At 34.9% G+C, this 27715-nt stretch overlaps 2 protein-coding genes across 3 annotated transcripts in view; one reads left to right on the top strand and one right to left on the bottom strand.

Annotated features, from left to right (window-relative positions):
• sdk (sidekick cell adhesion molecule) overlaps window positions 1–22200 on the top strand; it is a 44199-nt gene extending 21999 nt beyond the window's left edge. Inside the window, 31 exon segments of the mRNA XM_018459241.1 lie at window positions 6963–7058; window positions 7709–7891; window positions 7966–8179; window positions 8350–8523; window positions 8660–8868; window positions 9012–9162; window positions 9595–9722; window positions 11017–11136; window positions 11333–11488; window positions 11633–11759; window positions 12045–12346; window positions 12587–12825; window positions 12877–13135; window positions 13210–13536; window positions 13656–13852; window positions 13990–14199; window positions 14500–14754; window positions 14911–15139; window positions 15404–15706; window positions 15915–16095; window positions 16263–16478; window positions 16550–16746; window positions 16875–17071; window positions 17189–17428; window positions 17516–17713; window positions 17840–17981; window positions 18264–18542; window positions 20078–20235; window positions 20397–20559; window positions 20674–20996; window positions 21070–22200. Coding sequence (XP_018314743.1) covers window positions 6963–7058; window positions 7709–7891; window positions 7966–8179; window positions 8350–8523; window positions 8660–8868; window positions 9012–9162; window positions 9595–9722; window positions 11017–11136; window positions 11333–11488; window positions 11633–11759; window positions 12045–12346; window positions 12587–12825; window positions 12877–13135; window positions 13210–13536; window positions 13656–13852; window positions 13990–14199; window positions 14500–14754; window positions 14911–15139; window positions 15404–15706; window positions 15915–16095; window positions 16263–16478; window positions 16550–16746; window positions 16875–17071; window positions 17189–17428; window positions 17516–17713; window positions 17840–17981; window positions 18264–18542; window positions 20078–20235; window positions 20397–20559; window positions 20674–20996; window positions 21070–21312 — 6416 coding nt within the window. The 3' untranslated portion in view covers window positions 21313–22200.
• A 1073-nt stretch (window positions 22201–23273) lies between these two features.
• LOC108729886 (aminoacyl tRNA synthase complex-interacting multifunctional protein 2) lies at window positions 23274–26555 on the bottom strand. 2 transcript variants are annotated; one of them, XM_018459238.1, is made up of 4 exons: window positions 25933–26555; window positions 24197–24367; window positions 23824–24031; window positions 23274–23633 (listed from the first exon to the last, which is right to left on the bottom strand). In XM_018459238.1, the coding sequence occupies exons 1-4, from the start codon at window positions 26164–26166 to the stop codon at window positions 23281–23283; spliced, it is 966 nt and encodes a 321-aa protein (XP_018314740.1). In that variant the 5' UTR covers window positions 26167–26555; the 3' UTR covers window positions 23274–23280. The 2 variants fall into 2 exon arrangements, with proteins under 2 accessions (XP_018314740.1, XP_018314741.1); XM_018459239.1 differs by having other exon boundaries at window positions 25951–26553.
• Between the last annotated feature and the right edge of the window lie 1160 nt (window positions 26556–27715).

Here is a 27715-nt window from a genome sequence, read left to right as displayed (position 1 = left end):
TATTTCACTACAAATTTATAGTTACTGATACGACTTTTTTCTCTGAGTGTAGATCTCTGTTAGTAATAACGAGAAATGACGCTATATAAATTACATTATTTAATTTTATTATATATATATATATGGAATTAAAAAACTTTACTAAATGAAATAAAAAAATTTACGTATAAAGATATATCCTTTATTTTCTGCATATCTAGTCAATAGAACCATACAATTGGAAAATATAAAGGAGAGAAATTTATCGATAAAATCCTCTTAAGAATCCCCGACACCAGAAAATTCGCAAAGTGGCACGACCCGAAAACCCGAGGTTGGTTGGCCACCTGCAGACTGCAGTGAGGAGGGAGTCATGCACCCCGACAACTGCAATATAGCTAGCTGCGTGCAGTAAGACGCAATGCGCAACGTTTTGCGGTGTCTCGCCCCCACCGAGGCCGTTATGTATTATCTGGGCATCCGTTCGGAATCCGTGGGAAGTGCACCCACAAAATTACTTGTCCCCATACAACGCGCTCGGTCTCCAAACGCTTTCTTTTTTTCATCGCATTCTAATTGTCGCACTAAGAAATTCCTTGCAAAAATTACGCATCGAAATAACATAATGTTATAATTATAACATAATTATGAGAGATACGAGTAAGCATGTACATAAATACCAAAACATAAATATTTATTTTAATCCATATTTCTTATAATAATATATAATTATATCTATTTTATTTTTTCCATATTTATAAATATAATTTTTTCTAAAAATTAGAAAAAGATAAACAGTAAGATAAACCGAGATTAAAATTAATCTTACATTGATGGAACTGGACTTATATCGATCAGAGTTCTACTACGTAACTAGAGTTATAATTTAATAGTAGATTTATCCAGAAAATTCTGATTCGTTCATTTTAAAACTTAAATCAGATCAATCTTTTTCCAGTGTAGTTGGATATATTTTTTGCTCGAGCGTTCATATTATTTCCAATATGGACTTATATTTTTCGTCTGTCTATAATAAAATTTCACTTTCTCCTTAGCCAAACCATACTGGTTTCAATGGCTGCGTTCAACAGAGACAGCAACTTTGCAACTGTTGTAAAATTCTTCAATATGACTGATTTTACGTTTAGATCCATAAGGAACCAAAAGCAAGAATCAATCATATTGAAGAATTTTACAACAGTTGCAAAGCTACTTTCTCTGCTAAACGCAGCTAATTCCTCTCGTTAGGATATCGTTTTTTATCACGTACGTTCTTCGCGTCGTTAACATACAGCGAACTGAACTGTACCGGTACGACCGCTTAAAGATGAATGGACTGACGCTGGATTCTAGGTTATGTACGCAAAATAGAAGTTTCTTCATTTTGTCAGACAACCAAAGCCTTTCGGTCGCGACTCACCGTACACGCCCCTCTGTAAACGTGCCACCCCGTACTACCCTTGGTGACAGCTGCGTCGCTTAAAATAGGGGTTTCTTTAGCGACCTCGGCTTGAGCGTATTGTACATCACGTTTGAATGTGTGTGCGTATTTATGTGCACGAATCATACGATGATTGCCATCACAGTTATATTTGAGGTCCGTTTTACACAACTTCTATAGGAGCACACGTTTCATTTTCGATGCTCTTGATAGCCAATGTTAGACATTCATAAAATATTTAATGCGGAAATAATCCTGCCTGAAAGGCATTTCGCCAAAAGTTTCGAACTTCAAGACTCTTATCTTATTATAATCGATTATATTCTAGCTGAAGTTAATTGTCGATTTTGCAAGTATATTGAAAGTAAACGCAATTAATGTTATTTATTTTGCAATTTACTGTTTACTCCATTTTTTTTTTAAAAGAGATTCTAATTTTTATCTACAGAATAACTTCTATATTACGTAATTATTGCGTATCCTGTTTGAATATAGAAACATAATTTTTTAAGTATTGTATATTTTTTAAAATATCGTAATATTTTATTTATGGAGTTAATCAATATATGTGAATGAGTCAACTAAAAGCATAAATTTGCTGCGGTAATACATTCACTTGGTTGTATACTTATAAATAAAGAATTGATTAACACAAATAAATTCTGATATATTCATTGAGATCCTGTACAAAAGTAGAGAAAGGTAAAAGAAAAATTAAAATATTAACCATCTATTGAAGTTTAGACAATAAATAAAATTTAAAAAAAACCGTCGCGATGCATTTTTTATCTCTGTATCGAAATTGATATCCATTTTTCTTCCCATAAATGCAATTGTGATGGTAATTTCATCGAATATTTGGCAGAAACTCAACTTTTCATGAATCTCGTTTAGAAAGCGATTACATCGTCCCGCCAAGATGCTCCCATTAAAATTACCTTCTTATTAAAATTCCACGAAAGTACTTCTAATTAGCTCACGATTTGCTTCTTCCACTATGGTCGAACTTTGCACGTTGGCTGCAAGACTATCTAAAAGATTTGGAACAAGTGGTTTTTAAAAGTGTTAAGTAACACGTATTCTTTCTTCGCTCGAGAGAATTCTGAATCGATTACATTCTAGCTGAAGTTAATTGTCGATTTTGCAAGTATATTGAAAGTAAACGCAATTAATGTTATTTATTTTGCAATTTACTGTTTACTCCATTTTTTTTTAAAGAGATTCTAATTTTTATCTACAGAATAACTTCTATATTACGTAATTATTATTATATAAAAAGTGTTGTATTAAATGATTAATTAAAATCATCTATAAGTAATAAAATTTTATTGAAATTGTCGAAATGATTAGTTTTTATAAAATCAATTCAATAATTAAATGTTATTGCTACAAAAAATTTATAGTGCAGATAAGAATTTTATATCATAAAACAATTCATACTGCAGTGTTCACACACGCACACACATACATAACACACAGTGAAGCAATTGTCCGAAAACGTGCAGAGTTTAAAATCCAACAGAACTTGGATTGCAGGTACCGAGCAGTGCAGTACTTGCTGCAGCAACTACACCTGTTAATACTTCAGGAGCTTACCTCTGTAGTAATTAGTCGCCCGCAAACGAGTGTTTAGAATCGAGTGTACCGTTCTTCGCATTAACACGTATCGCATTCATCTATCTTATCCCCGCCACATTTAGCGGTACGTTAACAAAAAAGTCGCATAATTTATTTTAATTTTATCCTCTGCGCGTATATTTTGGGAATTTTTTGCGTTCTGGTCTTAACATGCCATCCTTTATTTCGCTCGGCGAAAAACGAGCTTGCGTCGAGCTTGAAATAAATAACGGCGGTTATGTCTCTAAACAGAGGTGCACAAAACGTGAAGTTTATTTTTAGGTGTTTAACGCATCTCTTTACATGTGTGTTTTACTAATTTTGCATTTTTCTACGGGGTAGAATTATAGCACGGTGTTACTTCAGACATCGAGCGAGACATGATAAGGAAATAAAATCCGAAAACTGAATCCTCGCATACGCGAGATATTTGAAATGCTGACGATACGAAAAACTTGTACTAAATTTTAATAAATATTTTAAATAATATTAACTAAATATTTAATAATAAGTAAATATAAACATACTTATTTTGTGTAGGAACTACTAATTTAATTTAAATATTTTTTTATTGAGTAAATATCTATTTACTGTAAGTAAATGTTTAGTTAATATTATTTAAACAAATATTTATTAAAATTTAGTAAATTTTTTTTCAGTGCATTAAGTAAAATGAACCTCGTTTTCCTTAAAAATCTTCGTGAAGATGAATTATTGTCTGATACGAAAAATTCGTTTACATTAAAAGACCCTTAAGGATTCCAATGCTCCGTTATACTGACGAGATAACGTGAGAAATACGAAAGAGTACATACAACAAGGCTATACTTACGGTGATTCAGAATGGAGTTTTTCTCGGCAAAAATTTCAAAAGAAACGACGCAGATATATAATGTTACTTCGATATAAAAACTGTAATTTTAGAAAATTCTAAACCAGGATAAGCATATGTTTTTACTGTGACTCCGGATCTTTAACATTATATATACCTAAGTTTTCACTTCTGTAAAGCTGGCCCCTCATTTTCAAAATTTTGAAAAAATAAGCAGAGTTCTGATTGTCCCCCGAAGAGTTCTAGAGTTCTCTATCAATTTTAGAAAGAGTTCGATTAAAGCAGTGAAAACACCATTTGAAGTTTCGGAGTGGCTAAGTTCACGATTCCGAAACTTTGAAGGGCTTTAACTTCTTTATCATTCATTTTAGCACTTTGATTCATATTGGACAATCGATAGAACTCTTTGGGGGACAACCAGAACTTAAAAAAAAAACCGGATTTCCGAAAAAATTTTTTTTCAGATTTCAGCCATTCTGTTATGAGTTCTCTGTCAATTTCGGGTTTTTCAATGACGTTTTTTTTTACTTTCTCGAACGGAACTATTTCTTAAACCTATCAGGAACTCTGGAACTATTGGAAATCTATTTAGAACTCTCAAAAAAAATTATTTTTTTTAGTAATGGAGGCTAGCTTCACAGGAGTTAAGTTTCCAAATAATTAAGGTTTGCGTCAAGCTTTCGTTAAAGTAAAGTCTAATGTATTTCTGTATCAAACTAAAGATTGAGATTGAGATTGTGAAATGACTAATCAAAGCAAAGTTTACTAAACTTGATATTGATTTTTTTCATATTTCTGAGATAAAATTTATTTAAAATACATATAGTTATATATTATTTCAACATCTAACTTTGACCAATAGGCGCTTCTCGTACTCAGTTGATTGATTTTTCTTTTGATTGATTAAATTCAATCTCTAATCTAGGTAAGTTTAACTGAAATTAATCGTATTGCAATTTCGTCATTAATTTGTATCCATAAAGTGCTCTCTTCAGTAAACTCTTCATTTTAGCTAGTCGCCTAAAAATTATTTTCCCGTAGATAAAATTGAAACAATTACGAAATATATCGACAAATGTGGAAGCATATCATGTATAAGTACCTATAATCGACGACGGTGCTTATCGGGCTGAATCGATATTTATGGCGGCCCAGGTGCGACGCGATCACACGATTGTCCGTTCCTTAGAATCTGCCTACGATACAGCGTGACTGATTGCATGGTGTGGTGTGTGTGCGATTGGAACGCAAATCCGTGCATCACGCGGTGTATTAGGTCGGAATAAATTGCCGATTGAATGTACAATGATGTTCGGGAAACCGAACTACCACTCGTCACTCGCGATCGTCATCGACCCGTAAATTGTTTTGTTTATACATCCGTAGGAATTTGTTCTAAAGAATGTTCCACATTAATCATAAATTACAATAAATCACACTTTAGAATTTAGATTAGCAGAAATCACCTTTGTAAAGTTGGCCATTGTTAAAATTTTTTTTATATAAAATCACTCAATTTTTCGATTCAATTTTATATTTAAAAAAAAAAATTAATTCTTGTTTACAGTAAATAATAAATGAGTTTTTTTTATTTGTAATAATCATTTAAATATCATATATTTTAAGATTGTTATCAAGAAGATATTCTTTGTTAAAGATGGCTAAACAGAATGATATTTTTCTGTGTATAATTTTGCATCTTAAAAATCATGAACTGTACTTTAAAACTTCTCTCTATCAGTAGAAAGGGGGAGGGCACCTATTTTAAACACAATACAAATATCTTCTTTAGATTTTACTTTCAGAAGTTAGACTCTGTTTATAAAGAAAAATGTAGATGTTTGCTTCTTGAAAATCGAAAAGCCTTCTTCGAAATTCAAATCGCTCGCCCCTTTTTGTTCACGACGAAACCGTGGTTCTACGAGGAGAGGTTCAGTTGCGACACACCGGTGTATACCCGTGTGTCAAGATCACCAGAGCGTGGAACGTCCGGTAGATACGGGCGGGTGCACGTGTCGGCTTTACGTGCGTTGCATGTGACTCGGCACCTCGGCATCCGAATGCGGCCGTTCGCTCGCATTCTTTCCTCTCGTTCGTCGGCCTCAGTTCAGTCGACCTTTCTGGAGCGCTATAAATTATTACGCCTCTCTTATGCACTCCCGATGACTCAGGCTGTCGGCCATACGGAATTCACTTGTAATCACATGAGATTACGGTCGAATTTGTCACACATCTCAAAAATCAAAATTCTAAAGTTATATCGCGCCGTCGTCTTCTTACGCTGCAATTAAATATATTAATTCATTACTTTCTAATGTTAGGTTCTTCTCAGACAATAAAAAGTGTCTAAAATTAGGTCATAAAACGTTTTTTGCGTCTAAAAGATGACTTAAAGACGTCTTAAGTAATAATTTTAGACTTTATGTTGTTTGGGTCCTTACTCATTTTCTTCCTTTCTCTTTGTCATTTTTTTTTATCAAGTCTTATTTTTTATAGAATCAACCAGTGTTATATTGATATTCTTATTTAGATTCTTATGTTATTCATATTAGATCAGACTAGAGATTGAGATTGAATTTGAGAATATTGAATTTGACCAATCAAAGCATAGTTCCTTAAACTTGATATTGATTTTCTTTTGTCTGATGGATTAAATTCAATCTCAAAATCTTTACTGATATATAAGACTATCTAAGGTCATATTATTTTACGATTCATTTCTTTGTTCCATTCACCGTGTTTTTGTATTATAATCTTTTTCTTGTGTGCTGATTGTTTTGTTTTGGCTACAAATAGACATCATGACAATGGCTTTGCATCTTATCTTTGGCATATTATATTTTATTTATGCTCTTTATAGTTATTCGAACTATTTATAGATCATTATCTTTTATGTATACGCAATAAAATTATTATTATTATTATTATTTATCCATGAGGTGATATTATGAATTGCAAATTCGCTGCGAGTCCGTAACCTATGCGAAATGCAAGCAATTGCAAGACTAATTTACAATACGTGGGCGCGATGTTATAAGGTTTCTGTTAAACCACGAGATTGATCTGAAGAAGAAAAAACATTTCTGTTTGCAGAACCACTTCAGGAGCCACGTTTCATCAATCAACCGTCCAGTAGTAGCAATATACTTAGCGAAAATCGCACGAAGTTTCTGCAATGCCAAGCGAGAGGTAAGAATCATAACCGTAACATTTAATCTGAAAATTAACATAGAAATAAAGAGAGAGAAAGCGAGTTCTCGAAAACTTGTCGGCGGTAATGAATTTTGGTACTTAAGTATGCAATCGATATTGCATTGAAAAAATAAAATATAAATGGGCGAAAGAGACAAGTAAGGACCACAACAGCATCAGAGATAAGGTTTGCCACATGGCGTTTCATTGTCCTGCAGAAATATCGAATAACAGGCGGATAAGACGATGGTCAGATGAAGCCGTATCAATGCCCAACATCGTGTAATTCAATCGTATGACCCTGTACTAATAGTATTAGATAACTCGCGAGCTGGCAGCATCGTCCGTGACTTTGCATGGAATTATTGACGATTTTCTTCACATTAATTTATTCTTTTTTATTAAAGATCATTTAAATAATTATTTTTACGTAGTTCAAAAAAATTGTAGATCGCAGGAAATGTATTTATTAATGATGAGAGAGACGATGTACATTTTCTGTACATTTTCTTGATAATCTTCACATAATTTTTAAATTTCTTTCCTCTTCATCTTTCAATTAATTTTCAAACTAAATAATAAGATTATGCTAAACACTTGAGAAAAATTACTCAGGCATAAACAAACAACTTTCGTATCGTCTTTAGGCAATCCTCAACCAAAGTACAAATGGTTCAAAGACGGGATGCCCCTCAACAACGAAGTCACCTCGGGCGAGCCTTATTATCGTATTCTCAGTACGCGGCGCGAGGATGCTGGGGTGTATCATTGCGTCGCAACGAACGACGTGGGGTCCATATTCAGCGATCGTCTCGTCTTCGCCGTAGCTTGTAAGTATCTCAACGAATACCACATCAGTACATCCACATCGTGGATTACGAATCGACGTTCCAATTTGCTTTAGATATGGGTACGTTCGATGATCTCACGGAGAAAGTAGTGACCGTCGAGTCGGGTAGCGCCGCAATTCTGGAACTACCCCCGATTGAGAGCCATCCTCCCCCTGCCGTAACATGGCTCTCCTCGGACGGGACTCTTCTGTACGGCATAAAGTACGCTACGACTGATCACACATTGATCATACTAAACGCTTCGGAGAATGACATGGGCTCCTACAGGTTTGTATGATTGATGCAATCAGCGCGCAACTGTAGCTCATCTCATTTATAATAGCTCGTCCTAGTAGTTAATCCCTTGCTTCAATTGCGGCGTATATGAATTCATTCTTTCAAAATTTTCGACCGACGAAGTTTAAACTTATATCTTTTTAATGTTTATGATGATACAGAGCGAAGGCTATTAACACTCAATTGGGCACGGAGGTGAGCAGTCCGTTTTTTAAACTGCAAGTTATCGGCGATCCAAATGCGGAAGTAGCCCCTACCATAATCATCAAGCCGCAGGACACGCAGATAATCAAAGATCAAGATGTCACGCACATATATTGCATCGCGAATGCTAGGTATTCGCGAATCTTTGTTTATTATTCTTTTATCATTCATCATTGCATGATGATTTTTCTTCTCAAAGCACAGACAATGTTTTCGTTCAAGAGATTTGAAATTGAAGTTTTAATATCGAGGTTACATCAATTTCAGATCCCTTCATGAATTAAGGACCTTATGGATGAAGGATGGCATTCCGATCGAGAACTCTAGAATATCGTATAGCTTTAATGATTCGTGGAACAGAACGCTCGCATTGATCTCAGCCAACATAACTTACACAGGAATTTATTCTTGCCATGTGGATTTGCGGAGTGGTGGTTATCCGACCATAAATGCGAGCGCTAAAATTGTTGTATATGGTAAGCATTTTCGATGACAAATAATTCAGTAAATAGCGATAATATAATTATGTTTTAAAAAATAAGAATACGCGACACACTAAAGATTTTAAGTATTTTAACAGATCTAAATCTTTCCTAAAATTCCCATCATGTTTTCCTAGAAAAACCAACATTTATAACGGAATTGAAAAGGGAAACTCTGAGCGATTATGGGTCCACAGTAACGTTACCGTGCGACGCTAACGGTGTGCCACCTCCTACAATCACTTGGTTCCGTAATGCCGAGCCTGTCAATCATTTACTGGGAACCAGGTACTCCTCGGCAAATATTTGCTTTTGTAGTCATTAGAATGAGAGAGAGAAAGCAAGAGAGAGAGAGAGAGAGAGAGAGAAAGAAAGAGAGAAAAAGAAAAATCTTTTAATTATTACTGTTTTAACTGTTATTAGTTCTGTTGGAACTTTTTTCTGTAAATTTAAAATTAAAATTGTTTTATACATAGAAGAGATATTGATCAGTCATAAATAAATTTTTCTACTCTAGTAAATATTTTTATTACAAATTAAAAAATATATAATATTAAAAAATTCGTAGAAAGTATAATTTGTATGAAGTGAGGTAAATTAAATTTGGAACATATTTTACAAAAAGATATTTAAATCTATTTTCGCCTCTAAAAAGGAATCGAAATTCGAAGATTATTTAATCATTTTACTATTATTGTCCTCATGTTTTATTGTCCACAGATACATAATGGAGGAAGACGGCTCACTGACGATTAAGAAATTAAGTATGGATGACTCGGGAATGTTTCAGTGCCTCGCGTCCAACGAAGCCGGCGAATCATCTAGTTATACCTGGTTGAAAGCGAAAAGTGAGTAATTTTTCATTATTTCTATAATATATCGCGGAATTCTAAAAATAGTGAAATTATTACCCAGTCCGTACACAGTGTTCGCAAAACACGCGACCATACAATCTCTTTTATTTTATAAACCCAAACTTTTATAAGATGGGAAATAATGGAAAATATCATAAATACGCTTGCTAGTATATAATCAGTTTTGAGAGAGAGACAAAGAATTTAAAATTTATATATTGTTTCTTTGTTGTCATTTTTGACCGGCATAATATAAATTACAACGTAATTTCTTATATTAATAGTTAGTAACATTGACAAATTATACACAAATATAAATATTATACAGATTTTGTTTAAAGGGAATCGCGTTTTTCGCGGACACTTCGCGTAATAATGTCGCAAGCAGAGTTAATATAAATGACGTGTTTTTTGTGTGCGGCACAGAAAAAGGATTAGGAAGCAGATTGAGAAACAGAGTTGCCCGCTGGGCGGCTGGCTACAATGTAGTCAGAGTCCGCCAGTCTGATCGCCGTTTTATGTTCTCTCAATATCCAAACAGTAAGGAATAATGCAGCGAGATTTCCACACTTTTCTTTTTCATTATCATTTTCGGCACATGCTTGAAGACTGCGTATAAATTTCACTTCACGATTTTTGCTTCTAGCAAATTTTCGCATAACTCTGATAAGGCAAACAGCACCATGTGAATATCAGCGTTTTAGAATATTTATTATTACTCCATATTCATAAAATTTTAGCGCAAGACATTGATTAATTGTGCGTTCTTATGTGATTTAATAATTTTAATTGTATATAGTTTAGCGTTTTTTTTTTTATAGAAAGTAGAATGAATGCCGTACGATATTTTTTAAGAAATATCAAACGAAACAATTTGTCGTGTTTTGTAATTATTCTTAGCACGCGTCTGCGACATTGCAAGTAATATTGACACGCACGTCCTGTTTCCCTATATATATTAGGGATATATTTCCAATAAGATTCTATTATTTTTTTTCTGGATGTCTCATGATAAATGCTATTAGTATTTAGCATTTATTTTATATGGCATTTATCATGTACTTAGTTATAAGTTTGCGTAGTTTTGCTAAATATGTGTTTGTGTTATGCTTAAAACATAAGCTTGTATTTAAAATCAGCATAAAGAAATAGAGAAGAGGTGAGAATTACAGATGGGTTTAATATTGCAAGCGACGATTGATCACCCCTTTTTTCATTGCACGTTGTGAGATAACATTAGATATAGAGATTTGACGTTAATAACGAAACTTCTGTCTGTAATTTACAGCATCTGGACCAATAATGGAAAACGGACCACAGAATTTAACAGTATTAGACGGTAAAGATGCAACTCTAAGTTGCAATGCGATCGCGGCGCCTAAGCCAAATGTCACCTGGTATTATAACGGTAATTAAATCAGAACTAATTATTATTGTTATATTATGTATGTGTATATGTATACAATAGAAATATGTTATAAAATTTTAATTCAGTTGCTATAGTTTTATTTGTATGCGTCATTTTATAAAATTAGAATACACAAGATTAATATTATTACCAAACGTCCGTTTATGTAACAAATGTTTACATTTAATTGCAACAGATACAATATCTGTGGAGATCGCTGGGAGAGTACAAGTCTTGGACAACGGCGATCTTTTAATCGCAGCGGTGAAACCGTACGACGCGGGAAAATATACTTGCATCCGCGCGAACGAAGCCGGTTCTGTCAATGGATCGGCATACTTAACCGTTATAGGTGATTATTGAGACAAAATATTTAAAAACGAAGATCGAGCAAGTCATGAAATCATTTTTCTTAAGATAGAAATCGGTTTTTTTCTCAAACTTTAGTTATAGATGCATTATGCAGTTTGTCGTATATAATCTGCATCTGTTACAGTTCGGACTCAAATTATCCATCCACCTGTTGATACATCCGTGCTTCTCGGGCGTACCGCCGAATTGCAGTGTAAAGTTTCGAATGATCCCAGCATCGTATACGATATGGCATGGTTTCATAATGGACAGTACGTATAAAAAGAAATATTATGCAAATAATATCAATTTAAAGTTTTGAAATCAGAAATTTAATAAGTTTTTTTTTTAATGTATCTATGGTATTATTTTCCGAAACAACGAATTAATTAAAATCTGATCGACTTAAGATATTTAAGAATTATTTACATTGTCTTGATTTTATTAAATTTATCAATTAAATTGTTGATTTATAATTCCAGAAAAATCACTTAGATTTTAGTGATTCTTCCGATGCTTGAAAATCTTAAAGTGATACATTCTATACGTTATTGCAGAGTAATAAATACGCAAGCGAGTCAAAGAGTGAAAATGCGGTCAGACGGCACTCTCGAGATCGTTACCGTTCGAGCTTCCGATGTGGGCGAGTATACATGCTCCGTGGTGTCGCCGGGTGGTAACGAAACGCGATCTGCTCGTCTGAGCGTGATCGAATTGCCGTTCCCACCGATCAACGTCGTGGCCACGCGGGTCGAGAAGATCTCGCCGCGCACAATCAATGTCACGTGGGTACCCGGCTTCGACGGCAATAGTCCTACGAAAAAATTTATAGTCCAGAGACGAGAGGTGTCCGACCTAGGTAAGTAGTCTCCAAATATAAAAATTTAAACATAAACATTTACTGTAAACGTAATAATTAAATTAAATATATTAGTTATACTTATATTTTCTGATATATATATTTCTTAACGTAATTATGAACGTTATTACCATTATGTATGAAAAATATTACAAATTTTTTTAATATAAGTAAATCGATATTATATTTTTTATGTTTCTGTAACATAAAAAATATAATTCACTGTTATATTGCAAATAGGACCAATACATGATCCAATATTAAACTGGATCACCGAACGCGATAATGTGTCTGCGACCAGTCGATGGATATTGTTGAATAATTTGAAAGCCGCAGCATCTTATCAATTTCGTGTTAGCGCCGAGAATAGCGTCGGTGAAGGTCCATCGTCAGCAGCTAGCAATATCGTTGTCCTACCCCAAGAACGTAAGTGATTAGACAAAATTAATCAAGTTATAATAGGAAAAAAAAACAATATAATATGTCTCTGTTGTATTTTCACTAAAATATAGGCAAACTTATGGCTCGACTCTGATGTGTATGTTGACTGGCAACCTCCATTAGAAGAATACCGAAACGGCCATATCTTGGGATATATACTGAGATATACGCTTTTCGGATACAATGATAGCCCATGGACGATACAAAATATTACCAATGAAGCGCAAAGAAATTATCTCATTACAGATTTAATCACATGGAAAGATTATGAAGTGCAAATAGCGGCTTACAATGAAAAGGGCGTGGGTGTATATTCAAAGGGCTTGCAAATAAAAACCAAGGAAGGAGGTAATTCACGTTAGGAATTAGAATGTTATTCTATAGAACGTTATAAATTAGTTAAAGTGAATAATTTTTTATAGTCCCAGAAGCACCTCCCACAAACGTGAAAGCGAAAGCGATTAATTCAACAGCGGTAAAAGTTTGGTGGAAGCCACCGAATCCTCAGAAGATCAATGGAATTAATCAGGGATACAAATTGCAAGCCTGGATTGGCGACAATTTTACAGATACGACTGAATATAAATCGATGACTGTGCCGCCGAGTTTATTCGATCCGCTCGCCGAGCAGAACGCTATTATGACAGGTTTAAGAAAGTACACTTTGTATAATATCACGGTGCTCTGCTTCACCGATCCAGGTGATGGTGAAAGGAGTTCGCCTGTCGAAATTCGCACTCGTGAAGACGGTACGTTTATTTACTAATTAGAAGATAATTTCTCTTTGGTGTATATTTTGGTTCTTCATTTAGTAAAAATAAACTTGTTATAAAAAAAACATTATTTCTATATATTATGATTTTTACAGTACCTGAAGAAGTGGAAAATTTACAATTTGAAGATATCAGCGATCGTGCGCTAACAGTTAAGTGGTATCCCCCCAAAGAAACCAATGGTATATTGACACATTATCAACTGAAATACATGATTAAAGACATTCCGGATTCTTTGCGCGTTGAGAACTTCACGGCTGATGTGTTATCGACCAAAGTAGAACATCTTCAGGTAATTATCGATTTCAAGCAGCACGAAATTATAAAAGAAACATAATGAAAAGTCTAAAAATTAGAAGTCATGAAAAAGGTAACTTAAAAGATAAGAATTAAATATGACTATTGCTCATTTTTGTTTTTTCTTCTTAGGCACTGACTCACTACAAATTTGAAGTGACTGCTTGGACATCGATTGGACCTGGCAAATCAAAAATAGCGACCATACAATCAGGCGTCGAACCGGTGCTACCAGAACCACCCACGAAGTTAGCGTTATCCAACATAGACGCATTCTCCATTGTGTTGCAGTTCACGCCAGGATTCGATGGAAATTCGTCCATTACGAAGTGGACAGTGCAGGTTAATTAATCTATATAAATGCTTTCTTTAAAAAAGTCGGAGATTGTTATTTATTGCATCTTTTCACGTGTAATAAAACTTTTTAACCAATGAAAATTCTATTGAAACAAAATTTATTTTATATCAAACAATATATTATCTGTTTGCTCTTTTAAGATTCGATATCTGAAAAGTATTACGCTAAAATATTTTGTAAAATTTATTTTTAAGACATACGAGATTCGATGTGATGGAATGACGCGATGGATAGAAGATAGAAAATAAATTAGAAGAAATAATATGTGAATTACTATTTCTTAGGCACAAACGGCGCGAAACTCGACGTGGTACACTATTTACGAAGTATCCGATCCCGACGCCAGTACGATCACCGTTGACGGTTTGACTCCTTTCATGCAATACAAGCTTCGTTTGATCGCAAACAATGTCGTCGGTGCCTCAGAGCCTTCTGAGCCGACCAAAGAGTTTCAGACGATTCAGGCACCACCCTCGCACCCTCCGAAAAACGTCACGGTTCGCGCGATGAGTGCCACCGAATTACGCGTTAGATGGATCGTAAGTATCGTTATTGGATCGTTATGTAAAAAATATAATTTTTCTATTAATCATCACTACTAAGAATATCGATTAAAGATATTGTATATCAATATAGATTATACTATGTATAATATACATTACATATGTATAAGAGTTATACTGTTTTCTATGTAGCCATTGCAGCAAATAGAATGGTATGGAAATCCACGAGGATACAATGTTACTTATACGGAAGTACGATCGAACATATCAAAGAGTAGTATTATCGAGGATCACACTGCGAACTCGTACATTTTGGAAAATATGGAGGAATTTGCTGATTATGAAATAGTGATGCAAGCATTCAACGATGTTGGCTCTTCGGCGGCGAGTCCAAAGGCTATTGAACGAACTCGTGAATCAGGTGAATCTTTCAAATATAATTGAACATTATTAGTCAAGAAGGAACCAACTCTAAGAAGCAATTTTTCAAATATAGTTATTTTAGATTTTTGAAAGATATCAGAGTGTTTAATGTACATTTCTAAAAATTGATTTGATACTAGTTTAATTATTTTATATTGTTGAAACTCAAACATTTGCGAAACAGACGACATAAGATCACTTTTAAACATTTTCTACACAATTTCATAAGCTTTACAAAGATATATAATGTAATATTTTTTAGTTCCTTCCTTGGGACCGATAAACGTAGAAGCAAACGCAACTTCCTCTACGACTATTCTGGTGCGATGGGGCGATGTACCCGTGGAACATCAAAATGGACAGATCGAAGGTTTTAAGGTATACTACGGCGCGAATTCCAGATCAACTTTTCAGTACAAGAACATTCCCAGCAATACCACTTTCACAACCACTTTAACGGAACTTCGCAAGTTCGTCCAGTACCATGTGCAGGTTTTAGCCTACACGAGACTCGGTGATGGAGCACTGAGTACTCCACCTGTGAGAGTCCAGACCTTCGAAGACAGTTAGTGTACTTATTGCAATTGAACCTTTGCTGACGACATCGAAATAATATTACATTATAGATAGATTATATTTTAATCATATAATTGTTATATGTTATTTATTAAATTTATTGTTTTGTATACATGTGAAATGTATATAAAATTATAGTGCAAAGCTAAAAAAATAAGATTCCATGATATTGTTATAATATTCTATTTTGTACACAGCTCCTGGTCCACCGTCTAATGTATCTTTCCCCGACGTGAGTTTAACCACAGCGCGCATTATTTGGGACACACCAGAGGATCCTAATGGGGAGATCCTCGCGTACAAAGTCATGTTTAACTTAAACAACAGCCAAGATTCTCATTTTTCTAGAGAATTTCCAGCGTCAGATAGAACATTCAGGTACAAAGATTTTTTCCTATTTATCCATCTTACTGGAATTTTATAAACCCAACATTTAAATAATTGATCTCCGTTTTAGATTGAGAGATTTGTTAGATGTATTAGGATTACATCTAACAAATAAATGAATTTTTGAATAAATATCGCTATAATTTTACCCATTGCAGAGCCATCGAACTCGAATCCGAAAAGTATTATATGTTCTCCGTAACGGCACAGACGAAATTGGGTTGGGGTAAAACAGCTTACGCGCTTGTATTTACCACGAACAATAGAGAACGTCCTCAAGCACCATCGGTACCGCAAGTGAGCAAGTCGCAGATTCAGAGTCGTCAGATAACGTTTAGCTGGACACCAGGCAGAGACGGTTTTGCACCATTAAGGTAGAAACATCTTTCTTGCATATTGGGATTTTTATTAAACTGCATATTAATCCCTCTTTTTGCTCCGATAGATACTACACAGTGCAACAGTCAGAAAATTCTGGACCATTCCAAATTATTCCCGAAAGAGTGGAACCCATTCTGACATCTTACACGGCTAACAATTTAAAGCCTTACACACACTATCAGTTTCGTATTCAGGCTACCAACGACATAGGTCCATCAGAGTGGAGCAGTGAGTCTGCTCAAGTACAAACTCTGCCTGCAGGTGTGTATCAAAAATAAAATAATATGAAACTCTCAATGAAATATTAAAAAGGAAATATTTAGAAAAATTAAGAAAATCATGGATTAGAAATTGAAGTTAGAATTAGCAAAAATATTACATTTTTATAGCGCCATCAAAGGGTGTCACCGGTCTGAAAGTTGTCCCGATAACAACATCCAGTGTTGAGGTTCATTGGAACATGATCGACGAGGTACATTGGAGTGGCGATTACGAAACTGGTGGTTACCGTGTTGTTTATCAGCCTGTATCAGATTTCCCAACGCCTCTTCAGGCGACGCCGAAAGAAGAGATTCTAGGAATTAAAGTGTGTATAGATATCCCTTCTTTATATGTCAATTTAAATTTTATAATGTAATTTATTGAAATTAATTGCAGTATTTTATAAATTTGGTATGGCTAACATAATTCATTCTTGTTGCAGCAAACTAAAATGGTCTTAAGCGACTTAACGGAGGATCGATATTATGAGATTGTAGTGCTACCATTTAATTCAGAAGGTGAGGGCCCGCCGAGTCCACCAGTCACTGTGTACGTGGGGGAGGCAGTTCCTACGGGGGAACCCCAACATCTAAAAGCTGAGCCCATTTCTTCCACCGAGGTTCATTTGCACTGGAAACCTCCTCAAGCTAATATGCAAAATGGCGATTTATTAGGATATAAAGTAATAATTATTTCGCTCAGTTACATTAGTAATAGATTAATCACTTTATATACATTTATATAACAAATATTCTTGTCTTTATTGCAGATTTTTTATTTAGTGACCGACTCTCCTCAAGATTTAGAGAAAAAACAGGAAGAAGAGATCGAAGTCGTTCCAGCGTCTTGTTTGACACACAACTTAGTCTTTCTTGACAAGTATACAGAATATCGCATACAAGTTTTAGCGTTTAATCCGGCCGGAGATGGCCCACGATCTCCGGCAATTACTGTGAGAACGAAACAGGTAATTTTCTTAGACGTATTACGTCGTAAATATTCCATGATAATAGCAATGTTCAGTGTTGATATTTTCGATAAAAACACATATTTATAAACGATATTTAAACTCTGGTATTCAACATAATTACAGGATATACCAGGACCACCATATCATTTGCAATTTAACGAAATTACCATGACCAGCTTGCGCGTTTCTTGGAACCCGCCGAAATTACGCAATGGCGAGATAGTTGGTTACATCGTTACTTATGAAACTGCAGAGCAAAATGATCGTAAGACAAATCAATGTCTCTATTAAAAAGAAATCATTTAACGTTAAGAATTTAACTTTACATTTTTTAATTATTTCTTTATTAACTATTATTACTTTTTTAATTATATCACCAGAACATTGCGCTTTTTTTTAATAATGTACTCAAATGTCTATTGTTCTTTATAAACGAATTTTATTCCGAGAAAAGTTGATACATATATTAAACTCACTTTGCAAAAATTTAATTATGATATATTTCATATTTATCTTTTTGCTAACTTGTCGACATATTTTATCTAAGGTTTCAGTAAACAAGTTAAACAAAAAGTGACGGAGACAAGTCTCCTTATTCAACCACTGGAAGAGGAAGTGACGTATACCTTCATGGTTCGCGCGCAGACGATCGACTTCGGACCGTCGATATCCGGCAATGTTACAACTGGTCCGCAAGAAGGTTCGCCGATGGAGCCCAGCAATCTCGGCGTGACCAAGACGGTCTCCAGTGTGGAACTGCAATGGATTAACGGTGCTTCCGGCAAAGGTCCTATACTTGGTTTTTACATCGAAACTCGTCGTAAAGGTAAATATATGATCTTTACACGCGAGATCGCGTGTTACATTTATAGAAAAGAGTTAAAAAACTCTGTTACGGCACCTATTCAAAATTTTTTATTATTTTACACTACTGTTTATCGAAATTGCAATAGAAAATACAAAATGTAATGCGACTAATTTCTTTTATTATAACTAGTTTATGAAATAAATTTTGATCATATTGCAAGCATTTGTTGGAGTTGCAATTTCACGAAACAAGAATATACAACTATATATATATATATTTAAAAAAAACATATATATATTTTTTTTAATAAATTCAGCGTAATATCGTCATATTATTTTACATTTGCGTCCAACTCGACTACCGGTTCTGCTAACACTAATACCGTCTTTTTTATAACTGTATAGCGATGGAAGAATGGCAGCATTGTAAGTGTCAACACACGTAACTATGCTGAGCGTCAGTCATTGCATTTAGATGGTTTTGATAGTGAGATCCCTGTTAGCGTAACAATGTCGCTTTTGACAGTCCGTTGTATATATTACTATGTGTACCACGTGTACCGTGGTCGTTTGGAAATTCCAATAATTTGCATGATAATGTCATAGCATGACATCGCCAGAAACCTATTTTATAGTTCAAGCAGGATTTTACTAAAAATATATTAACTTCATGTAGCGCTATAACATGATTGTCTATATCATTCTGACAAAGAAATGATTGATTATATTAGCGTGATTTGTTGTACTGTCCATTGGTAACGCCACAGTTTTTGTTATTTAGCCCCCCTTCCCTGCAATTAATCTCGTTTTTAACATTTTGGCGTGCAGATGTGTGCACACACGATATTTTCCATATGTCGTATAATAGCAAAACAAAGAATATCGATGTTACTCTTCAAAAAATTTCACACAGAAAATGGCCGGCATTCAAAATGTTAAAATAGTCATCAGACTAATACGAGCTCCTACTTATTTATTATACGTAATGTCTTATTTCTATCGCATTATTTTTTATAACATTCTTTGGCTAATTTGAAATCAACTTTTCCTTAAGAAAAATATCAACGTTAAATACTTGAGTGATTGAAAGTGGAGGATTTTTGGCAAATTAAGTTTGAAAGAAAAAATTAATGGCGAAATTATATTCTTCAGGGTTCCAAAAATTACAGTGATCAAAACTATAATTTACGTGATGTGAGCTAGAGGTAGTTATGTTTTAGAATGTAGTTAGTTTAAAAATAAACATACAATAATTTTTTTATTATAATAAATAAATTATATAAAGTTGAGTCTTTTGCTACAAAATTTGATTTATTTATTTGATTGAGAGATATATGATATTGAAATGATAGAGTTTCGAGGAAAAGTCGACTCCAAATTGATCGAAGAATCTAACATTGAAAAATCATGTACAAATGGGACATTCCGTATAAAAGAATTTGATTATACATACATATGCGTATGTAAACAAAATAATGTGTTTTTCGGAAAGGAAAAACTTTTTCCTTTGCTATATTTCAAAGATTATAACGCGGTTTATGTATGTAATTATAGACGATTCACGTTGGCAGACAATAGTTCGTACCAGCAATGGACCATTGACGGAGTATACTGTGTCTTATCAAAATTTACTACCGTCCACATCGTATTTGTTTAGAGTAATATCATACAATCGTTATGGAATCAGTTATCCAGCGTATTCCGCCGAAACGGTAAGTCTATTTAAAAAGAAATGATTATTTATTTGGACATTAAATTTACTTTGTGAATATTCATTATTCTGATACTATACTTTCATACATACATTTATTTATTTAAAGACACATAATCTATTGCGAGCTAACATGTTTTACTAATGCAATTACTTTACCAGATTTTAACACCTTCGAAATTGTACCTGGAATACGCATACCTGCAACACAGGCCGTTTTACAGGCAGACCTGGTTCATGGTTACTTTAGCAGCTATATCAATTATAATTATCATTATGGTCATAGCAGTATTATGCGTGAAGAGTAAAAGCTACAAATACAAACGTAAGTCAAGTTTAATGTGCATATAAATTCAGTCATGAAAAATCAGATTATGTTAGTAGATCGCTTATCTACAATATGTTACATATAATTTATATATTTATAATTATACTGCAGAAGAGGCACAAAAGACTCTGGAGGAGTCGATGGCGATGGACGCGGACGACAGGCAGGAGTCAGACTTAGAATTGTACAGATCACGCCAGGGTGGAGGCGGTACCGTTAACGCGGCAAGCGGCACTCTGGGTAAAAGAAATACATTGGCTCGAAAGGCGATGCATCCTCCGCCACCCACGATGCTGGGCAAATCGCCTCCCAGGCCTTCTCCAGCGTCGGTCGCCTATCACAGCGACGAGGAGAGCCTCAAGGGATACGATGAGAATCCTGACGACAGTAGTGTCACGGAGAAGCCCTCCGAAATTAGTTCCACCGATTCTCAGGTGATTCTTCATAAAATGTAGGGCAATGCGCATCTCTGACAACGTGAATCTCAAACTCGTTTTTATTTCACAGGGTTCTGAGAGCGAGAACGAGAGTGTGCAGTCTGATCCACATTCCTTCGTGAATCACTACGCGAACGTGAATGACTCATTAAGACAATCGTGGAAACGGCAGAAACCCGTCCGGAACTATTCATCATACACGGACTCCGAGCCGGAAGGCAGCGCGGTTGTTAGTCTGAATGGCGGTCAGATCATCATGAATAACATGGCCAGATCGAGAGCGCCGCTTCCCGGTTTTTCGTCGTTCGTGTAATGAAACAAATTACCAAGACTACGTTAAGATAGGAACTTTTTTATTCCTACATCAAAATTACTATCGTTCTTAGCTACTTCGTTCTTAGCGAAGTCTTTATAAATATACGTATATAGAGCGAAAGACTTATGTCGGGAACACGTGTGTTTCGCATGTGCTCCTGCGACGGCATAGACTTATAGCAAACTGTAGGAAGCTTCAGGCATCTTCGTATTGTGATATATTGATACATATATTATTTATAATTTTCGATAAGACATTTTGCATTTAATACTTTTGTACTTTCTCGGATTAGCTTTAAGAATCAAACAGCTAACGTACGAATCTCGTACAAATATTTTACAAATTTCGTGCCTGTGCAGAACAGAAAAGTGTAAGTCCAAATATCATTCTTTTTTTCAACAGATATTTCGGTCTTATACCCTTCTATTTCTCAGGTACGCAATTATAGGTACATAATTATATTCGATCCTGAGAATCTTGTATTCTTTAAAGGTATTTATATCGTCGACACATTTATAAACGATAATCGGGATCATGAATATCGCAGAATTTTCAGAAAAAATATCCATTCAGACTTAACATTGCAATCGTTGGCCTATCATATCATTTTATTAATCCAGTAAAAACTTTAATAAAGATCGCGAATTGTGGGGCACTGTATAAATCCACTCTTATGCTGGCGTATTTGCACTACGTCAGACATGCTTGTAAATATGTTATATACTTCCTGTAAGAATGTAGATTTTGTATAATGCTGCTATACATGTATTTAGCGGACTATATCTATCGCATTCGCATTTTGTGATAATACAGTAAATGCTCCATAGTCGTGGGACTTACATTTTACTAAATTGTCACGAATACGGAATCGCGATTCTGAAAAATAAAATGTGTGTAGAAAGAGTAAAATTTGTCACAAAAGTATATGATATACATAAAATTTTATAATTTATATATTTATACATACATGAACATATTTTTTTTATCTTTTATGCATCTTTCCTAATTCGTTTTATTTTAAAATAAGAATTACTTCTCAGAACTGTCAAAAAACGTTATCCTTTTTATCTTCGTTATTATAATAAATGAAATATCTTAGGCCCGCGAATAGGAAATATGCAAATATATGGAGCTTTTATTGTACATAAATATATCATAGTTGAGATACAGTATTCATATCTTCTTAAACATTCTCGTTTTATTAACGTCCAAAGTCGGGGTATCAAATGGAACTACGACGATAATATATGTCAAATTTATTGTAACTGTGCGAATAATGAAACTTAAAAGACAGGAGAAAGAGAAGCCTAATCTAATTAATAATTACGAAGTAAGACTATTATCGCTTCGTATTTCATTCATTCATAAAAAACGGTAAAATATTTAGATATAATTTTATTTTAGACAATTGTGTTATTTTTTTAAAAGCAAATTCTACGAACACGTCGTGAGATGCAGCGAAAACATTTTCTCCTTTCGGGAAAATGATTCTACAGAAACACTTCGACGTTTCCGCGACACTGCCAGTGAACGCTTATTGCAAATTTTAATTTTATTTATATACTTCCACGCGCGTATTTGTAACGACGTAAGAAAAAGTATAAAAATCAGCTGTAATGTCAATCTTATAGGACATTGAGAAAAAATCTGTTAATCTTTTAATAAAAATTTATGCCATTTTGAAAAAAGTTTTCTACAACAAGCTGATTTATTTACCAATTTAGAATTACTACGTATTTGTAAAAGTCAATATTTGTATAACTAATTTTTACACATATTTCTATATTATACTAATTCATTAAATTTTTTATAAATTATATATTCCCGCGACGAAGGAGTTCTTGTATCAAATGGACATATAAATCAATAACGCACGATTTTAGGAATAAAAAACAATATATTCATATCCATTTATTAACATATCAAGATTTTTATAAAAAGGAAATAGTTTATTTGTTGTAATTATTAATCGTCAGTAAAAAAATTTTCGCATTGTATGTACCACTTGTGAAGAACTGGTGGTAAATCTGTTTCGTGAAATTGTTTAATTAGAGACCACACTGCAATATCTACAATGTTGAATCCACCCTTGCAAGACCATTTCTCAAATTCATTGGCTAATGTAATCAATCCATCTTTTATACATTGTTGACTGTGTAAGAAATTGGCGAAGTCAAGCGCAAAGTCCAATGTTTGTGGTTGCGAGCACGTGCTCTCGTAATTGTGCGATTCTATCAATCTGCTCATTAATCTAAGAAAATTGACTTCACCTCTTATGGGACAGGAGTACGTATTTACAACTATCTCCATGTCCGGAACTAAAAATGAATGCAATCAAATATAAGATATTTAAATAAATCGTTAAAGAAAAGTGTATTCTAATATAAGTGGACGATGAAAAGTTTGATTGTAAGTCTGATTTTTTCCAAAATTTCATGCATCCCCAATTAACAAAATAAATAATTACATGAAAAGATGCCTTTTTTAAAGACGAAGATTGTGTCTTACCATCTTTCCATATCAATATTAATTGTATGGCTTTTTTAGAAGGAAGAATCCGCTTAGGAAAAATAATAGGTATTTCATCCTTCATAGTAGAATGAATATGCGATATCACATTAAAGTGGATGTCTTTCCAAAGTTTCTGCAAAGCCAATATTGAATACGGCGGTTTTCTTGGATTGACATTCAATACTAGGTGGCTGATGATTGGTTTCTGTAAATGTACAACTATCCCTAATTTGAGCCTTCTTATTATGCAATAATTAAATAAAAATGCAATTTTATTATAAATGATGTAGCAATTGATGCATTAACCATAATTATTAATTAAATGTAAGAAATTTAGTAAGTAATTATAGTTAACGTATTAATTGCTAACCTGGACTTGTACAGAATCTTTCACTTCCGTCTGATTAGATTGTTTCACTTCCATTTGATTAGACTGTTTTAAGAAATGACATAGTGTAGAGACTTGCTTTTTGAGTTCTGCCAATTGGTTAAGAATTTTCTCTTGTCTAGCTTCTAATAATTCATATTCTGGTAAAGGTACCTAAAAAGAAAAATATTATATAATTGTTACTCTACTTATACATTATTTTATACTCTGTGTTAAGACATTTATTCAATAATATTTAAATCAAACATTCGCCATACATATAAATACTAAAGAAATTATATCACAATGTTGTTCAAAATTTGTAATTAAGGTATTGATGTTCACGTCTTTGTTTTTTTTTTAAATGAAGGTAGAAAAAGGAAAACAACCAAGCCGTGAATGCTAATACATGTTGAATCAAAGTTTATATATGACACCTATGCCATGATACTTGCACCTAACGATACGAATATAAAATCTACTGGAAGATTTTTAAGATGTTACAAAAAAATATTAACAAGAAAGATTGAATGTACTCTACTATATAAATAAAACATACATATTGTTCTAGATATAAATACATACGTCAACAATGTTTGACTGAACACTATAAGTAAATTCTCTAAGCAAAATTCTTTTGTTCTCGGTTCACATAGACATGCTAGATCAAAATATCAATACTGAGTAGATATTAAAGAATAACAGAAATAAATCTAATTTTATATAAAATGAATAATCATCCTATTGCTAACGCAGACATGATGATACAATACAAATATCCTTTCTAACTGCTGTAAATCTAGATATGTAAATGAAGAGAATGAAATTTTTAACGATCTTATCGACCACAGTACTTTTTAATTGAACTTTTTGCACAGTTTATTTTTCCTCTCTTCTTCTCAACAGGAAAAGAAAAAATGCAAGATAAACCAAGAAGATCAACTAAAAAGAACAGATTTAATTACAAGTATAATAACTACACATGCCAAGTTATCCTACACTAAATTTACCATGCTGCTGAAATTTTTGACAGATAAACACAGCCAACATAAAACCCGGCAAACAAATATATCACGTGTGGAATACTTTAAAGGCGATAAATTCCCACACCGATCGGTTCACGAGGATCGTTCGGTCAAGCTCGACGTAATGATATCAACTGATATCATTAATGATAACAACGGCGAATTAACCCTCGTTTGTAACGGTGCAACGAAACTTTTGTCTGCTTTTCCGACCTTCGCACTTCTGACAGTTATGACAATCGGAATCGCGCGTCTCCTTCTGCGTGCAGAAGTTAAATAGTCCACACCATCGCGGAATACCACCCGCGCTTCTTTCGTGCGTTTATGCCGTATTTCAATGATTTCGATCGGCATGCCTTCCTTCTGTTCCACGAACCAATTTCCGCGGAAGACCGCCGACATTTCCCCCGAGAATCACTCGAAAAAAAGGGATCCCAGGAGGGAGGAACACATCGATCAAGCCTCTCGAGGCGGAGAGAGAGAAAGAGAAAGAGAACCGCAGCACGTCGCTGCTCCGCTCTCCTGGTCGATTACGGATCAGTGTGCCCGCGGAAATTTTTGGGAAGTCATCATGTCTCGCTCGTTCGGACGACCGCGACCGCGACCGAGGCCGCGATCGACAGCAACCGCGTTCGCCAGCCACCGCGACCACGCGCGCGGTCACGGGCGGTATATCAACCGCAGGTTCTGGTCAAACGGAAACGAAACGGAAACCTGCAGAAGGCGGATAACCTGCGAGACAACGACGTCGTCGGGCATCTTGGCTTCGGTGGCGGTGGTATTGGCGGCATCGTGGCGACAGGGCCGAGTGTCGTCGATCGTATCTTCGTGAATATTTCGCATTTTGTACATGGAACTCGAGTGCGGAAACTTCGCGGGTAGGACGACCAACGGTTGTACCGGGTACATCCTCGTCGACGTTGTCGCCATCGTCGCGTGGCTGCTCATTTTGCAACCGAAACGATCCACACACGTTAAGTCGAAAAATCTATCGTCCCATGTCCCATTCTCGTTCGCTCGTACTCGCGCACTCTCGCGCCACGCACGACCACGTTTCCTCGTGACGTCATGGTTGCGCTGCGTGCCGAGAGATGGCGCGCGAGCGTCTCTCCGTCGATAACCTCAATCTCGTTGTTCGTTGATGCTCTTTTTCTCGATCTTGGATGCTAAGATGCTTTCCATTTGGTAACACGACTCTGTTTCTTCTTCCTTTTCTTCCTCTTCTTCTTAAAAGCTGTTAACTGTCCTTGTTTCTGTCATCGGAATTGATTCGGCCAGATATAAAAAAAACAAAGGAACGCATACACCATTTCACGTTTGCGAATCTCAATTAGTGGATGATGCAATCGTCACATAAGTCGACACAAGGCGACAAGTGTCTAATCTTCTTATTCATGGAATGCCAAGAAAGATATGTTTATGAAATGGAAAATATTCAAAAAGGCTCCAAAAAAAATCATGCCTTTGCTTTCTATTTCTTGCTATCACTTTTTGTCACTTTAAATTTTCACCTTTTATACCTCTATCTACCAATATTTAATTTACTCATCTTTTTCTAGTTTTTAGAACTAGGAAAAGATGAAAATTTAGTTTGATTCAACTATTGATAGAAACAGACATTATCTAGTTTCTTCATTTTGTCTGAAACAATTGGAGATAAAATGTCAATGAACTTCGAACTTGCAAAAACATATGAAGAGGAACACAATTGTCGATAAAGTTGACACAAAGAATTCGGAAATAAGCACGAAATGAAAGCAAAAACTACATTTAGCCTTTGGGTTCGAAGCGACAAACTGTTTTGAGCTGAACTTTTTGCATAATTCATCTTTTCTCTTTCTCTCCAACGTGAAAAAAAAAAGGAAAAATTAATCTCGTATGAAGTTTAGCTAAAAAAAAAAAAACTAAGCCTTCGGTTCCCTCGTCATTCCTGACGAAAATTTCTGGCAAGAACTTTCATTTTTCTCGCTTATATTTCTTATTTCGAAATTACCTTATCCATCGAATCGAGACTCGCGCGAGAAGGTTGAATCTCGAGAAGACTCGAATCTCTGTAGATGGCGCGATAGGAGTGATCGGAGAGTTCGCAATTCGCGAAAATTCACACGAACGGTTTCGCGAGCAAAGTGAAAGAAAAGGAACAAAAAGCCTCGCAATTTCGCGTCATCGAGATCGACATCGTACGACCCACGAGAACGCAGTTTTACTGAAACGCGACCGCGAGACCGCGAGAGGTTATCGATCGAGGAACGTATACAAAATGGCGGTGTCGCGTCATCGGTAGTGTCCTCTATCAACGAATTCTCGCACGATCGCGTATCTGTGGCCATCCTGGACTCGTGTACGCCAAGAAATATCACGACTAGAACGTACGAAGAAACGGATTGTGTCGCCTATTTTGTTGCAATCAGCATCGTTCGTCTATCATCGACAATTCTCTCATCGTGCATCCTACGCGAGTCCGCGTTGCTCCGTGCTCGCGAGATTGCGGTTAGAA

The sequence above is a fragment of the Mycetomoellerius zeteki genome, unplaced genomic scaffold (assembly GCF_001594055.1).
Source record: "Mycetomoellerius zeteki isolate Tzet28-1 unplaced genomic scaffold, Tzet1.0 scaffold81, whole genome shotgun sequence".
Taxonomy (NCBI): domain Eukaryota; kingdom Metazoa; phylum Arthropoda; class Insecta; order Hymenoptera; family Formicidae; genus Mycetomoellerius; species Mycetomoellerius zeteki.
The sequence above is the reverse complement of the archived record's forward strand: the minus strand, read 5'-3'. Positions and strand labels throughout refer to the sequence as shown.

What these genes read in the sequence shown, in the direction of transcription:
- LOC108729886 (XM_018459238.1), bottom strand. Translation starts at nt 26,166, where the DNA reads ATGAGCAGCCACGCGACGATGGCGACAACGTCGACGAGGATGTACCCG. An exon ending in AGGTTATCCGCCTTCTGCAG is followed by an intron (nt 24,368 to 25,932) that starts GTTTCCGTTTCG and finishes TTTTCTTTTTAG; the next exon opens with GTACCTTTACCAGAATATGA. An exon ending in AATATTGATATGGAAAGATG is followed by an intron (nt 23,634 to 23,823) that starts GTAAGACACAAT and finishes ATTCATTTTTAG; the next exon opens with TTCCGGACATGGAGATAGTT.